General features: G+C 41.5%; 1 protein-coding gene across 1 annotated transcript in view; it reads right to left on the bottom strand.

Moving 5' to 3' along the window:
• Positions 1–2,299: 2,299 nt before the first annotated feature.
• The window catches only part of LOC145454539 (FERM, ARHGEF and pleckstrin domain-containing protein 1-like), a 41,883-nt gene continuing 27,944 nt past the window's right edge, over positions 2,300–16,238 (bottom strand). The window contains exons 18-22 of the mRNA XM_080332518.1: positions 14,727–14,910; positions 10,711–10,883; positions 8,751–8,858; positions 6,489–6,640; positions 2,300–4,893 (exon numbers count right to left, since the gene is read on the bottom strand). Coding sequence (XP_080188644.1) covers positions 4,815–4,893; positions 6,489–6,640; positions 8,751–8,858; positions 10,711–10,883; positions 14,727–14,910 — 696 coding nt within the window. The 3' untranslated portion in view covers positions 2,300–4,814. The remainder of the gene's footprint in view (positions 4,894–6,488; positions 6,641–8,750; positions 8,859–10,710; positions 10,884–14,726; positions 14,911–16,238) is intronic.

The following is a 16,238-nucleotide window of genomic DNA, read 5'->3' as shown; positions in this document are numbered from 1 at the left end:
TTGCTTTATCGCCCTATGGAGGGGGGCTGAAGAAGTGCTGTTACGGTCCTTTTGGAATCAAGTCGGAGAAATCACCTTCTTTGTTAGTCAACTCACCAAAATGTAGCAGGAAAAGTGTAATTTCGAGGTCGAGCCGAAAAGTTGACCTTTTTTCTTAGTCAACTCGCCCGTGAATTCAGTCTGTATGCCCATTTTCGGTTCCCAATATTTGGGGGGGGGGCGATGATCGGTGTGGAGTTTGAAAAGGGGGCGATGAGTCGAAAAAGGTTAGGAATCACTGCTATAGAGCATCATCATCGATAGGAGATAAAAACATTTTCGAAAAGAACACCAAAGATTTACAGTTATAGATGAGATTCCCCGCGACATGGCGGCGTTTGAGAATGTCCTGATTTTGGTGTCGTTCCGATTGAAATCATTTCTCATCATGCCTCAGTGGGTCCTTGCTTTTACGGTGTCTCTACATCCTCAAAGATCCTATTTTTCGATAGAACGCCATTTTTAATTATGTTATTAGACAGTGACGTGCGGTGAGGTTCGCGGCTGGTGAGGCACCCCCCCCACTCATACAAAAGAACAACACGCACGTAAAGAGACTTGAAGTGTGAATGACAACAGCAGCGGGTATAGAGAGCATTTTCTTTGCACATTGGTAGCCGTTGCAATTTCACATTCTATAGTGGACCGGTAGCTATTGTGCCAAATGGGCATGTTTAGACAAATAATAATTACTATCTTTTCAAGTAGGCCTTCCGGTATAAATTATTCGTAGAACAAGAAAAAGCATCCTCAGTTACAAATTTTATTCGGCAAAAAAACACTAGATTTGCTGAATTTCGAAAAAAATGCACTAGGTCAAGTCAAAATACACTAGATCTAGTGTTTAGGAGTGGCACCACTGGCACCACTACCACAAACAACAACGCAGGCTTTGTAAGTATGGCTATCACAATCACATACCACAATTACCGGTTAAAGAGATTGCAGTCGAACACAGCATAAAGGACACAAACAACGACAATGCAGCCTATGCAAATAGCTATCACATACCACAATTTAACGTAGCTATGGGTGCAAAATACATAACAGCTACGTAATAAGTAAGGGAATGTATTGGCTGGAATGTATTGGCATTACGCATTGGCCGTCGCTTCAATCTTATATAATTCCTACAAGACTGTTGGATTCCGAAATCGGTAGCGCGTTTCACTCGGTTTCGATTGTCCAATTGTTAGCGAATAGTGCATGATGCAGATTCGTTTGTGCCTCACCTAGCCATTGTTTCTCTACGATGGCATTTTCTGTAATAAAGGCGAAGGTCACCTTCCTTGGCGATTTTTGGGGGTTCTGGTGCTCTGACACTGTTAATATTTTGATTTTCGGAATCAGTGTGACTATAGCATTTCATTGATTCCAGTTATTAAGAATTCCGAGCTATTTATGATGAATTGCATTGTTGCAGGTGAGGCACGACCCGCCCGTGCCTCACCTCTCCTTTCGCGCTGTATTTTTGAATAATAATGCTGCAAATTGATGATGTTAGGTGAAAAAAATGTTCCAATTTAGTTATTTATGAACATCGATGTGTAACATCAATATAATCATCGACTCATGGAGGGGTTTCACAATTTTCACTTACTCATCCAGACGACAGGTGAGGCACTGCCTCATTGGACCGCACGTCACTGTTATTAGATGCGCATGAGATTTAGCTAGTTGCTGATCAATCGATGATGGAAGGTGCTTTGTTCCTCTATTATAATTCAGCAGAGGCGATCTGCCGAAATCCTGAGTCGTTTTTCGTAGTAAAAGATCGACTGAACCTAGTTCTTTACATAGCGTAGTGGTGACGATAAGCGCCTACCAATCTGGCGGAGGCGGTTGGATTCCCGTCGGAGGTTTATCTGGGCTCCTCTTCACAACCGTTGCCGTTCTTACGGCGACGAAAAAGCCAAGAAAAAGACCCGACGGAAGAAAGCATGACTCACAAGGAATGGAAAGAATTCGTAGAAAGTGCCGTAGCTTCAAAAAGATCAACATCGAAAAGAACTGTAACATCGGGCGCGCTAGTCCGAGGTGGACGTGAGATATGAAGGATCGCAACTGCGTGTCGTTCCTCCTGTCTGTTCATTACATCGCATTGTGTGTGACTTGTTCAGATGCCAATGATTATTTCCTGTAGAATTAAGTTTTTCGAAAAAGGGACATACTAGTCGTAGGTTATATGAGTGTAACTGTGACCTTCTGCACCTTCGCCATTGCTCACACACCCAATAGCCAGCAATCCACGAAGACAAACTTTGCAATATCATAAGGTCTCATTTTGGAAACAAATCGATTAGTAGCATAACACACTACAGTAACACTTGACATATACATCGTAAAATCACTCCCAGCGTAGACAGGAAACGCAATAAAAGAGCATACAAGGTCCGCTTACATCGGCCGAGTAGCGCAGCGTGTAGAATTTGTCACCGATTAATACGTCGCTTCACGGTTAGTAGAATTACATGCCACAAAGTCGTATATGACAACCATGCTTGACAAAAATCACTCCGCGGAAAGAAAAGAATTAGATTGTACCACGCGGGATGTCCACAGATCAGTCGGTTCGCATTACAGCATGTCAAAACTGGCGCAGCATAGATCCGAACAGCATCAGACCCTAATGAAATAACATGAATGAATAGCATCGGGACAAAATGCCCATCGTAACGAAAACAAAAAACTACTGCAACAACTCGCGCGTAGGACACACTCAGTTTACACATGAGCAGAATTCTTGTGAGCGAGGAATCTTATAAAAGCCATTAAAACTGTAGATTTCATTGTTTTTTTTCTTCAAATTAATGCGTGTCGAATAATTTGACACCAAATTTCGTGCATGTTTGGTGCATAATCCGGCCTGTCTCGATGCCGATGTGGGACCTTATACATTAGCAATGACAGCAAACGACCGATCATACTTGCATGTGCATGTGCAACATAAAAGGCAAAATTGACAGGACACAAAGTTTCAGTCATGAACCATGTAAGCAAAGAAATTGCAGAAATCCCACGTAAAAGAAGAGACAAGAGACTTTACCAAAAGCTACAGCCGACAATGAAATCGAAAACGCACGACTCAAACGCAGGCGTTCAAGAATTGAGGCACGCAAAAATTAACAGCTGCAGGTGCAAAGTTGGCGAGCAGAAAAATCGTAATACCGTCATTCACGATTAAAAAAATACACATCATCTTGATTTCATCATGGTGGTGATAACAGGAAATTTAGATCATGATTAAAATTTTCAAGATATCATCGGGCAAACCGGTAAAAAGCGGTTAGATTTCAAGTAGAGTAAAAGTTACCGCCAAGACAGAATACACTGCGGCACTGCTGGTAAACCTTTTCAATGAATACTCGTTCCTATTTTCCGAGTATTACATGTATTTTAGAAAGGGTGTTAACAATCAAAAGTTGCGATTACAATTTGTTTAATGGCATTGCTTTTTGTCAAATTTGTGTCTTATGTGCATTAGGGCTCTTCAAAAATGACTTTTTTTCTCAAATTGTACTGGCAACTTGATAAAATTGTTAGGTTACCTAATTCAAGCCTACACACAAATTTTGGTTCAATTTCAGCCAGTAACCGCTTTGCTACATGAGAAGAAAGTTTATATTATATAAAAATTTTCCGTTCACCCCATGAAAGTGTTAGGCTGTCTATAGAAACGATGCTCACCAAATTTGGTTCAATTCCAACAAGTGGAAGCAGAGTTATTGCAGTCGAAAAATTTGGATTTGAATAAAATAGTATTTACGGTGACCGATTCTTTGTTCATTTATTATAGTTGTGCTCACCGTAAATACTATTTTATTCAAATCCAAATTTTTCGACGGCAATAACTCCGCTTCCACTGGTTGGAATTGAACCAAATATGGTGAGCATCGTTTCTATCGACATCCTAACACTTTTATGGGGTGAACGGAAAATTTTCCAATATTTTATTATTTATTTTTATATAATAAATAGAAACTTTCATCTCCTGTAGCAAAGCGGTTACTGGCTGGAATTGAACCAAATTTTGTGTGTAGGCTTAAATGAGGTAACCTAACAATTTCATCAAGTAGCCAGTACGTTTTGAGAAAAAAAGTAAATTTTGAAGAGCCCTAATGTGCATGCATCATCAATCATCATTGAATCGAATCATTAATACCTTATGAGAAACTTCATTTAGTTGGTTTTAATAACAATTGCCTTCACGTGGCACGGCGTTGAAAAGTCGATGAAAACACGCTTTTTCAGAGTAGAAATAAATTAAAGTCAGGAAAATACGAGGTCACAAAACAGAATTCGTCGAGTTCCGGCATTACACCAGGCAAGATCGCCGTCGACGTCGAGCTGAATTCGATAATCATACAAATTTCATCATAACATTCAGATACAATGATTCCTTAATACAGCTCGTGCAATAACAGAGAATTCTTCAGTTTCGGGGGAATATTATATCATGCGAGTATTTGTGATTTGAACACTTTTTAAAGTTGGCATCGCTGAAACCTGATTTAATCGTTACAATTGAATAGATTTAAATATAGCCACAAAATTAATTTTCAGCATTCAAAACTGTCAGATGATCAATGCGATTTGCTTCTTCCGTAACACGTCGATTTAGTCTGTCAGGTATTTGTCGAAGTTACGGGGTAATACGGTAAAACCAAGTCGGACACGTCGCCATTTAAATAACATGAAGCCAGTCCTAAAGCGTAAAAACAAGAACCGGCCAACGGCTAAACTGGAATACTTGATTCAATATCGATACACGCGAATCATTTGCAGCTCTCCATGCGACTGAAGAGACGAACTCTTTTGGCGTTGCCGGTGGCACTACGGATTACCTCCATCCACCTGAAGAAATACGATTGGAATGACTTTGCGGGAGTGTCAAAACATTATGGGTTGACACATCTCAACGTATGATTGAACATACGGAAAAGAACTGCCAGATATTTTCCTGGTCGTGAGCCTCTGCCAATAATTGCAACAAGTAGTATTGTCCTGCATGTCTGACAGCTGCTACCATTGGACTAAATTAATCATAGCATGGAGCTAACAGTAGAATCTAAATCAGTGGTTGGGCAGTATCGCCCTCCAATGAGCAATATCGATAAACTTGGGGGTCGTGAATAACAAAGGTCGAAACCGTACGTACCGGGGTGATAGGGGGCAAAAATGTTAAATCGACTATATTTAACTATTCATCCCGGATCTGCCTCGGAAGTTGACTAAAAAAATGTAAACTCTCCCTATTATAAGTTAAGATGGAGCTTTCCGAAGTGATGATGTCATGAAGTCATTCACTAGCGGTCAGAGTTTATTGTATAAAATTGCCCCTTAATGCCCTCTTTTTCGGATCAGTAAATATTGAGGGGGGGGAGCGAAAATTTGCGTCGAGTTTGATAAGGAGACAACGAGTCGAAAAAGGTTGGGAACAATGTTTCCACTAAGCTGCGTGCGTGCACAATTGCGCAGTGCTGACGCAGTCTCTGCGTAGTAAAAATCTAAGCTGCGCACAAAAAATCTGAAGTGATAACCTTTTTTTTAGTCGTTACGCACTTTTGTCCAATGGACCGCGCAGTGAGTTGGTGAGTGCGCACAGGCTCGTGAAAAATTATTGAGGGAACATTGTTCGGGAGCCACTATTAGAAATAGTTAAGTAGAATACATTACATTGCAGGGAGGGTGCCTAGAGAATGTTTAATTGTATGACCAGAAGTCACTGAATCGCTTTCGCATAAATGTTACAAAGATCGCCAATTCAACTTCGCAATAAAACTGAAAATAAAAGCCATACTTGCACACTGGGTTTGTTGAAAAAAAATTAAAATTTTTGCGGCTATATGATGAAGATTGGCTAGGTTTGCTAAAAAATCGGTGCACATCAAATCTGGGTCAATTCCAACTAGTAGATGTGAAACTATAGTGTGCAAATTTTGAAGTTGCGTCACGTCATAATGGAAGATTCGTGAAATCATGATAGCGCGAAATCGAAATTCACGACATAGGATCATTAGCACCATATTATCTGTGTCAAAACTGACGTGATGTTAAAAAATTGATCGGAGAGCCACATCATATCATGAAAAGAGTCATGATATGACTCGCGGGTAGGGCTGTGCACAAAAAGACGCATAGCCTACCGAGCGAGATAGTGTAATGGTTATGCGTCCGGCTTCTCGAGCGGTAGGTCGTGGGTTCGATCCCCGGCCGGGTCATACCAAAGACTCGAAAAATGGTATCCGCAGCTATCCTGCTAGGCGCTCAGCAATCACGGATAGCATGGAGGAGAAAAAAAAACGGGGGCGCAGACTAGATGACCTCATGGGGCCGTATCGCAACTCCGTCGCCAAAGCATCTCGATGGTGCAGGCGAGAAAGAATATCGTATCTCTCTCTCTCTCTCTCTATCTGACGCCCGCATAGAAGGAGGCCAACAAAACATACCTCGAGTAGGTGTATTCGCTCTCGGCTCGGAAGAAGTAAACGTGAGTCTTGAATTGAAGTTTGAAAACAAAGTCTTTCTGAATGCCGTCGTTGGGAGAAGGCGCCGTCGCGGAATAGCCCAGAAGAGGCAAACTGGCGAGCGGAAATTCATCCTGCGAAAAGTAAAGAATCCTGGTCAGTCAACGGCCTGTAACCGACGATACCTCTCGTGCCAGCGTAAACCAGACTGTAATTTCATGCGCTTTTACGAAATGAAATCTCAGCACACATTGTGCCATGGTCAGTAACAGTAACACTTTAAATAAAAGGGTAATTGGATAGTAATGATTAGGAAAGCAATGATTAACTGATACATGATCACCTCACTACGACATGCAAGGCTATAATTTGAATACCACATCATCGTCATAGCACCGTAGAGAAGGGGGCTATCAAATCCGTTGAATTGCAACCCCACAAAATTGCCCGTAAGTCTTTCATGACCCTGGCGATTTGTTACCTTAATTAAACGTGTAATTTCGTGAAAAGTAACATTGGATTTAACACCGATACTGGTTTCTTGCTAAAATTAGTCGCCAATTTTTTTAAACATGATTGAAAATCCTTGATCGAGGCCAATTTTAATAGGTGATTACTTGACGCCGTGAATTTGAAGGAATCTGTAGTGGCCTGTCCCTGCCTCCTTAAATTGGAATAAAATCTCAGTTTGTCAAGTTAGACCCAACTTCCTAGTCTGAGACCCAACTTCCTAGTCTGACGATCGTGTGAAAGCTTAGTATTTCATAATCGAAGCATCGTTTTATTTCTTCTACAGGCTTTTACTACCGAATGTTAACATGGAATGGCAACGACAGATTTTTTAGTTCCGTTCTGCTTTGCTGAGGCTGGAATCCGGACCGTATCGCGACTGCGAATGTAGGATTTCTGGCAATCGTATAGCTGGCGTGCGGAGCGCACAATTTATCGAAACTGATATTGTAGGAAAGCTATCATCGCCCTGATTCCAAAATTAAAATCCGACCAGGCCACTGGAACCTCACCCAAAATGACCCTCGACATCTGAAATCTGCCTTGAGGACAATCACATCGTCGCAACACAATAACCATAACAATGACCTATTGCGGCGATGCAATTGTTCGAACAACGTTGGTATTTCAGACTTTGAGGGTGAACTCGGGGCGGTTCCAGCGCCCTGACCAAATTAGAAATCATATTTTTGGAATCAGTGCGATGGCAGCTTTCGATCAACAACAGGATCATTAAATTCTGCGCTGTGACCACCAGCTATTGGATTGCCAGATATCCTACATCCACGACGCGCATCAGCGAAGCGAAAAAGATCGGTCATTGCAATTCCATGTTAACATTCGATACTTTTACACTGTAAATAATTACAGACTGTTTGAAAACTTTAGAATAAGACGGGCATCTTTATAGAATCGAAAACCTTTTCTGAGAAACAGCCACGAAAACCAAGACAAAGAAGTAGCAACCTCGCTCATGGAACGATCTACTATTCCAGTGGTTCTTGAAGTATGGGTCGCGACCCAAACATAGGTCGCGAAGGGCGGACCAGAGCGGTCTTTTAATATGTATGTAATATTATTTGAGGTCATTGCAACAACAAAAATATCTTCGCTTTTCGCGCGATTTACTGTAGTTGGTTTGAGCATATCAGAGGTCACTGAGTTTGGTACCACGGCCAATAAGCGAGACACGCGGAGAAGTCGCCACCACAACATGACTTGATCATGAAAATGTGCCGACCTTTGTATTAAACAAATTGGTTTGATTTCATGATAAGATTTTTTTCAACATTGGTTTCTCTGGAAACCACCATCGGAGACCTGGGACGCTTTAGTGTAGAGTTGTACAACGAGCGGTTGCCGGTTTATGAGGCCAAAACCCGTCCACGCTTGGACACATGAATATATGGCGTTGGGCCAACATACGGCTGGGCAAAGTGCGGTGCCAAAAAGTTCGGTGGCGATAATTGACCGTCGTTGGATGGCCAAACCATTCGTTATTGATATAATTGGTCGGCACCCAAATGCATTCATTTTGGTGTGTGTTGCTTGGGTCGCGAGATACCACTAAAAGTCAGATTTGGGTCGCTGTCTAAAAAGTATTAGAACCACTGTACTATGCGCAGCAGTATGCCAATCATTCAGTCTTCCGTTGCAGCGCTATAACTAGCTTTACAAAAGACAAGCGTCTCCGCTTCAAGAACACCAGAAAAACAGAACAGTTTAAACACTGACCTGATGAGATTTATAAAAGAAAAGGCAAAAATTCGTGAACACCACCCACAGCTTTTGCCATCCATTGGAATTCTTGAATTTCCTCAAAAGATACCCGCAAAGCTGGTTCTGAAATAGAAACGAATCTTTTAAAATTACATAGGTGCTCCAGACTGTGTAGCGGACAATTCACAACAGCAGGGCGATTTTTTCTTGACATCTTTCACTATAATCAAGGAGGGAAGGGATTGTATGTATATTGATGTAGGTCAGTGGTTCCCAACGTGGGCGATTTGGCGGTCTAGGGGGGCGAAAATGGACAAAGGGGGCGACAATAGCAAAGGGGGCGATGACGCGTCAGAACAGCTGACCTTTTTTTTTTTAGTCAACCCGCAGGTGATTATAGTTTGTATGCCCAATTTTCGGCACAAAACATTTGGGGGGCGATGATCGGTGTTGAGCTTGAAAAGGGGGCGATGGGTCGAAAAAGGCTGGGAACCACTTTCGGAATCGCATGAAGCGTCTTCCCGATCACAAGGTTCCGAGTCACAAGTCGATCTCAATTTTATACCTCTGTCTCGAGGTCGAGTCCTTTTCAGCTCACCACCAAGTCAAGTCCGAAACATAGTGTTGTGACTCAAGTCACTGTTCAGTTTTGAATTCAATCCAGTTCAACCTACTTTTGCAACTTTGCTCGAGTCATACAGAATGGCTCGCATTCATAATAAGTAACTGTCTTCTGTCCGAACAGTTTCTGGCTCTATTTTTCGAGTATCAAGGACTGATAGACGAAATACCAATAATGTGGTGACTTGACTATTTTTCGAACTTACAATGAAATGTTTGTCTTGGCCGTCCTATATAACTTGGTTCGGGTCATGCACAGTGTGGCTAATTACCGTATTATGAATTCGAGCCATTTTTATCACACAAGCAGAGTTGTAAAAAATTGACTTGGACTCGAACTCGAGTCACAACACTGTGACCCAGACTCTACCCTCTACTCTACTTGAACTCGGAGCTGACTCGGCGGTGAATCGAAAATGACTCGGGTCAAAACTCCAAAAGTACGATTGACTTGTGACAATGCGCCGTGACTGCGGCCGCAAATCAGGTAAGGTCAAGGTTTCGGATTGACTTATCAGTAGGGCGATTTTTTTTAACCTGAAAAAAGGAAGATTTTGACCAAAACATCGACATTTTGACATTTTTTTGACCTTAAAAAAACAAATTTCGACCTAACGTATGCAAATGAGGTGTTTTCCACATAAGGCTAGAATTGTACCACTTATTTACATTTCTGGTTGGAACTGTCTGTCCTTGCGAAGTAGTTTGGCCTGAAAAAACTTTTTTGACTCAAAAACTGACAAAATTCTTACATGAAAAAACTTCATTTTACCAAAATCTGGCCCTATAAAGAATTCCAGTAGTTACATCACGTATTATGGTATTACGAATGATACTTTCCCACATTCTCGGGTGGAAAGTATCTGTCCTAACTAAGTAGCTTGCCAAGAATGAAGAAAGAACATTCAACAGCAGCCGTTGTTGGCTGACAACACTCAAGTTGTGCGTACACTGGTGCAGACACACCGTGTTGCTTCATTCTTTCAATGGTGTCTACATAACCATTTTTCATCATGCGCTTCTTTATATAAGAACCATGCCATGCCCACGCAGTCTTGCTTCAGTTAGGATATTGTTTGTTTCATTTGAATGTTTATGCTTTACAATGAGCAGACAATGGGACGCCTAGCCTACAACGGTAGGCCCATAAAGTAGGCTGCAAGCAGTAAAAATGTCAAATAATAAGTTCACCGACAGTGCAAAATCTACGATACAAACGAAATGCAGGTTGCAAAGAAATTCTGACCTTGTGAAAAATTGACATTTTTTGACCTAACGCTACAATTTTGACAAAATTTCAACTTTTTTTTCAAAGTCAAAAATAAATCGCTCTACTTATCAGTATGCGGCGTACCTGTAGCGAAACGAAATAGTCATCTGAGCTAACGCTTGTATTCCTGTGCCAACACACGTGCATCGTTGTGTTGCTCCTTTGCTGATTGCTGGAACGGTCCCCGTTTTGATCAAGCGAATTACGTGACGAGTTGGAGTCGTCCGATTGGTCCGTGGATTGGCCGCTTAGAGGTCCTGGAAAGCACACGCGTCGTTTGTCATTGGAACGATATACAGCTTATAAGATGCACAGCAAGGATAGGCTTTTAGAAGCACCGTACAGAACTTCAATATCGCAGCAAACAGTATGCTGATAATGCTAAATTGATCCAGTCGAAAATTTTCGACCAAGATCAAACGTCTGTAAGTGTTTTAACCAAGATAAAACTAGCGAAAGACTTTTGTCAATGACAACAATGAAATTCTTTCTGTATTTTGAATATGTTTTATAGCAATAACTGACGTTCGCTCCTGATCAGCTGCAGAGTATCGAGTAGACTAAATTTGGCATTATGAACATGCTGTTTGTTGCAGCAATCAGGGTATGATCCTGGACTCGTTAGAGGGGAGTGCTGTTACAGTTGGACATGGCAGCGTTGGGAATGTCAAATATACCGTGCAGTGATCGGCAGTGACTCAAAAATTCGAACATCAAAATCGTTGGCAGTCCTATACATTTGAGTCGCAGTGTATCGTAATTTTTAGAAAATAGGATGCTTTTATGCAAACGGAAGTCTAGTAGTACAGTTGATGATGTCATTAGTATGGCGATTCTTTTTTGACATGCCGAAAAAAAGTCAAAATTAGGTCAAAATAGCAGCGTTAGGTCAAAAAATGTCAAAATGGACGATTCTCACCGCTTTAGCGCCCCCTATGGAGGGATGGCGGTTGTAATTTTGCCTCCATAAGGCTAACATTGTGTGCAGAAATTTTGCAGTTGTTTTTCCTTTATGGCGACTCGCTACTGCGAATGCATGCGTTGTGATTTGTTGGTTATTGTAACACTACTAATGCCTGATTTCATGTCATTGCTAGCGAAATCCAGACCCTACTTCTTCATTATAGCTGTTTGAGAAGTCTTAGCGTGTGACTGTATTATTGCTTTAACTGAACTGCTGCTGACTTTGTCTTCTAATGTCACTATAGTAACAGTAACTATTTACACAGCAATGTATGGAGCTTGTATTTTCTGAGTTGTTGACGGGTCTACCAGAGTTCAGTTTTGCCGACGTAGACAGGATTGCCAGTGAATTGAGAGGTAATGGAAATAGCAAAGGCTATAAATGATCCGCTGAATCTTACATAAGAGATTTTAGAGACATGTAGTAATTTATACTAGCAGAGGTCCTTGGTAGATTTATTCAAGCACTCAAATTATAGGCTCCTAACCAGGGCTTTGGAGCAGCCGTAAATTTAAACTGCGCGCTCAACTGCTCCAGCTCCGGAGCTCTCTTTTATCATACATTAGCTCCGGCTCCAGCTCCGGAGCCGCATTATAACCACTGCTCCGGCTCCAGCTCCGGCTCTGAAATTATCGAATGGTCCTGTCTATATCAGGGGTGGGCCGCAAATGTGGCCCGCGAGAGGGTTTTGCATGGCCCGCGAGGTAATGTCCTATTATATTATGGATAATGAATTGCTCAGATTGTGAACTTGCAATGCCAACCAAAAATTACAATTCTGGCTGCGACACTTGTTGATGACTAAAATATCAGTTCCGACGCATTGGCAGATCAAGGGTCCAGTCACATTTTCAGTAAATCGTCGTACATTACAAGAAACTAAAATAGTAGCGAAATTTTTCTTCACGCTTCGCGTGTTTAATTGTCACACGATTTCTTGCTTGGTAGCCTACCTCCTACTGAAAATGAAAAAAACGCCTAATTTCCCGATTGAGTCTATTCGCAATTACGGAAGAAAGTCTTTTCGCGTTTGAGCTCGCATAAAAATCGTCGACGGTGAAATGTAGGCACAAAATGAGTGTCGCATATTATCGGAGACCTTCGATATCGATGTGTCCAGACGCCGAATAGTCGTGTCCTTGCAAACTGAGCCTAGCGGGTGGTATACAATAGACCCGCAATACTCACCTAGTTTATTTATAAACTTGGAAAATTTTACCAGCTTGGCGTGGCTAGTGAACCGCGCACTCGTTCGTCAATTGCATGTGCCCCTTTGGCAGAAAAGGTTGGCCATTCCTGGTCTATATATATTACTAATCTACTAATAGGTTAGTTATCTATAGTAGGCTAATCTAGAGTCCGTCAGCCGTCAGTAACATCCGATGTAGCAACAAATACATATAGGTACTGCCGTGCCGGCTTGTGACTTCATACTGAATACTTGTCAATTGTCGACAACATCATAGTTGCACTAGAACGCAATTTACTCCGTGCCATTGCTGTGCAAGTGTGCATAGCATTAAAATTCACGCCTGGTGTTCAATTATGATAAATCAGCAGATGTGGTTGTTGTATATATAATAGCATCTTATGAAATATGTCGGAGCCGTAGCTACTCCTCAAATAACGGGCTCCAGCTCCGGCTAAATTTTGTGTAGAGCTCCGGCTCCGGCGAAAATGCACGGCTCCGGGGCTCCGGCTCAGGCTCCGAAGCCCTGCTCCTAACTGGCTTTGAGAATTAGCCTCGTGACTTTGCAAGTAGCATCAGTGATCCTGATGAGTTTGAGCATGTCAGTATCAGCAGTGTTGTTGGGGTCAATGCTTCATATTGCATATTGTCAAAACAAAAAAATTATGCTGGAACCTAAAATCAAACAACTTGTCAACAAATTGTTTAGTAATAAACAAATACGAAGCTTTACAATATGACTACAAATTGCTGTCGTTGCAATGTTTCCAGTAGCACTGCCCCAGTCCGATGATTGTCAAGTGCACCATATACTGCTGCTGCGTGAGTATTTGAGTAACGAGCTGTCACAATACAAACCAGTACCGATGAAAGACTTCATAAAACGACTGAAAATAGGCTGTTTTTCGCTCAAAGAAATTCCATACTAATACCAAACGTGCTATTTATCTTAATTTAACATCGATACCCTGAACAGCATCAAATCGACAACCCACGGAGAAAAATAACGAAACCAACTCCAAAACTGCCATCTGCGCGCATGAAGCACGATTCACCGGCCGCCATCCATTGACCATAATGGCGGCGCTCATGAGCAGAAATGAAAATCGTGCATTGTTTACTGAGTTGAAACTTTTTTGCAACCTGCATTTCGTTTGCATCATAGATTTTGCACTGTCTGTGAACTCATCATTTGACATTTTACAGCTTATAGCCTACTTTATAGGCCTACCGTTGTAGACGGCCCATAGTCTGCTCATTGTGAATCATAACTATTCAAATGAAACAAATAGATTGACAAGGTGTTATGCTAAACGTAACGCAATATCCCATCTGCCAGAATGAAGCAACACGGTGTGTCACCAGCAGTGTATGCACAGCACATGCACAATTGCACATGCACAACTTCAGTGTTGTCAGCCAACAACTGCTGCTGTTGAACGTTCGTTCTCCATTCTTGGCAGGCTACTTAGAAAGGACAGACACTTTTTACCCGAGAATGTAGGAAAGTATCTTTCGTTGTGCTAAAAAAATTTTCAATTATTTCTACCATAATGCGTAAGGTAACTACTGGAATTCTTCATAGGGCCAGATTTCATTATGAAAAAAGTTTTTTTTTTAGGCCTAACTACTTCGTAAGGACAGACAGTTCCAACCAGAAATGAAGATAAGTGGTAAAATTCTAACATTATGTGGGAAAACACCTAATTTGCATACGATAGGTCAAATTTGGTCAAAATTAAGACTGTTAAGGTCAAAAAAATTGCTTTTTTTAGGTCAAAATCTCAAGTTTTTTCGGTCAGAAAAAATCGCCTTAGTCATTGGACAGAAATATCGACCAGAGCAAACCGTCACTGATATTTCTACAGACAGATATCATCCCGCTATAATGGACTACCTACATATCAGGTGACAAAGTTTTAAAACCAATCGTTTCCGCAATCTCACTTGCAGTCTTTCTTATGGGTCGGTAATCGCCGGGCGCATCCTTACACAGAGTGATGTGGTGGTTGAGGTCCTCGATCCATTTTGTCATCTCTTCGGGACTGGCCGCGGCCACCACCACCGTTTTGGTCCCCGAAATGATGCTGAAGCAGTTTGGCACCGTTTTGTCACTTTCGTTAATTTCGATCTGGAGAAAATCGAGAGATTACAATACAAGAGATTATCAAAACCAGAGGCACAATCTCAGTTTGTTGGTAGAGATTTGTAAATACCATTTGAGCACATTGGCACATGAATTATCAGTTTGCATTGGAACCAGATTGACGTTTTGCGAATGCGAATGTGATTATTCCAGGGTTGTAATCAAGTCACAAGGCTCCAGGTCACAATTCAATCTCACTTTTATAGTTTTGACTCAAGTCAAGTCGATTTTCAATTCACCACCAAGTCAAGTCCGAATCCAAGTCAGTGAGCAGACGGTAGAGTACGAGTCATGGTATTATGACTCGAGTCCGAGTCCAAGTGATTGTGTAGACTGCTCAGTTTCCAGTTGAAGTCTTGTTAAACCCACTTTTTGTAACTCTGGTGATATCGAATGGTTCGAATTTAAAATATACTGATTTTCCTCACTTTTAGAAGTTTCTGGTCGCAATTTCAAGTACCAGTACCAATACACGAAATCCCAATAGTGTGGTTACTTTACTATTCTTCGAAATTACATTGAAATGTCGGTCTTAGCCGTCTGAGCCTTGATCTTATGACTTGGTTCGAGTCATGCGCAATGACGCGAGTTGAGTGATTTCCGTATTCTCAGAAAATGACTCGAGTCAAGTCAAGTCATCAGAAAATCGTGACTCGAGTCCGACTCAAGTCATTCCAACCCTGAATTATACCAGGTTACCAGAGAATGCAGCACTTGTTTGCCCCTAATCATAGCCCTAAGCCTTAAGCCGAAAATATTATTACATACGGTAGGCCTACATATCAAGTGCAGTGCTAAATCAAGTGCTAAATTTACCGAGTGATTAATACCACAATTCACACTGATAGAGGGTTACCATATTTTGAGATAGTGAAAGGAGGACATGGTTAAAAAATAAAACGTTTGGGCGTCCTCGGATGACATTTTTCAGTTCTTGAAAAAGAAGGACAAAAGGTAGGAGGTAGGGAACTTCAGTATACAATGGAAAAATACGTCCATATTGAAATATATTCGCTGGCACTCGTCATGGGTAATGGCAGCAATTAATAGAGAACTGAAAACAACATTGTATATCAACAATCGTATCAATAAATCACAACAAGTCATTACATTACAAATGCCGAATTCACCGCCAACCTCACATGATTCACCAAAAAATGGTATGCTTGAGGCTTGTATTCGGAGTCGATTGCAATGCTACTATGGCCGCCTAATCATAACGTCAACTTTTATTGTGTTAGGGTAGTTTGGCAGTGTAGTGTTAAAACATCGTTGACCAATGTGACTGCAACAACAACAACGCACGATTTCCA

This window comes from Botryllus schlosseri, chromosome 13, assembly GCF_051294905.1.
Source record: "Botryllus schlosseri isolate E-star chromosome 13, Bs_hap1, whole genome shotgun sequence".
In the NCBI taxonomy this organism is placed as follows: Eukaryota; Metazoa; Chordata; class Ascidiacea; order Stolidobranchia; family Styelidae; genus Botryllus; species Botryllus schlosseri.
This window is presented reverse-complemented; position numbering and strand designations above follow the sequence as displayed.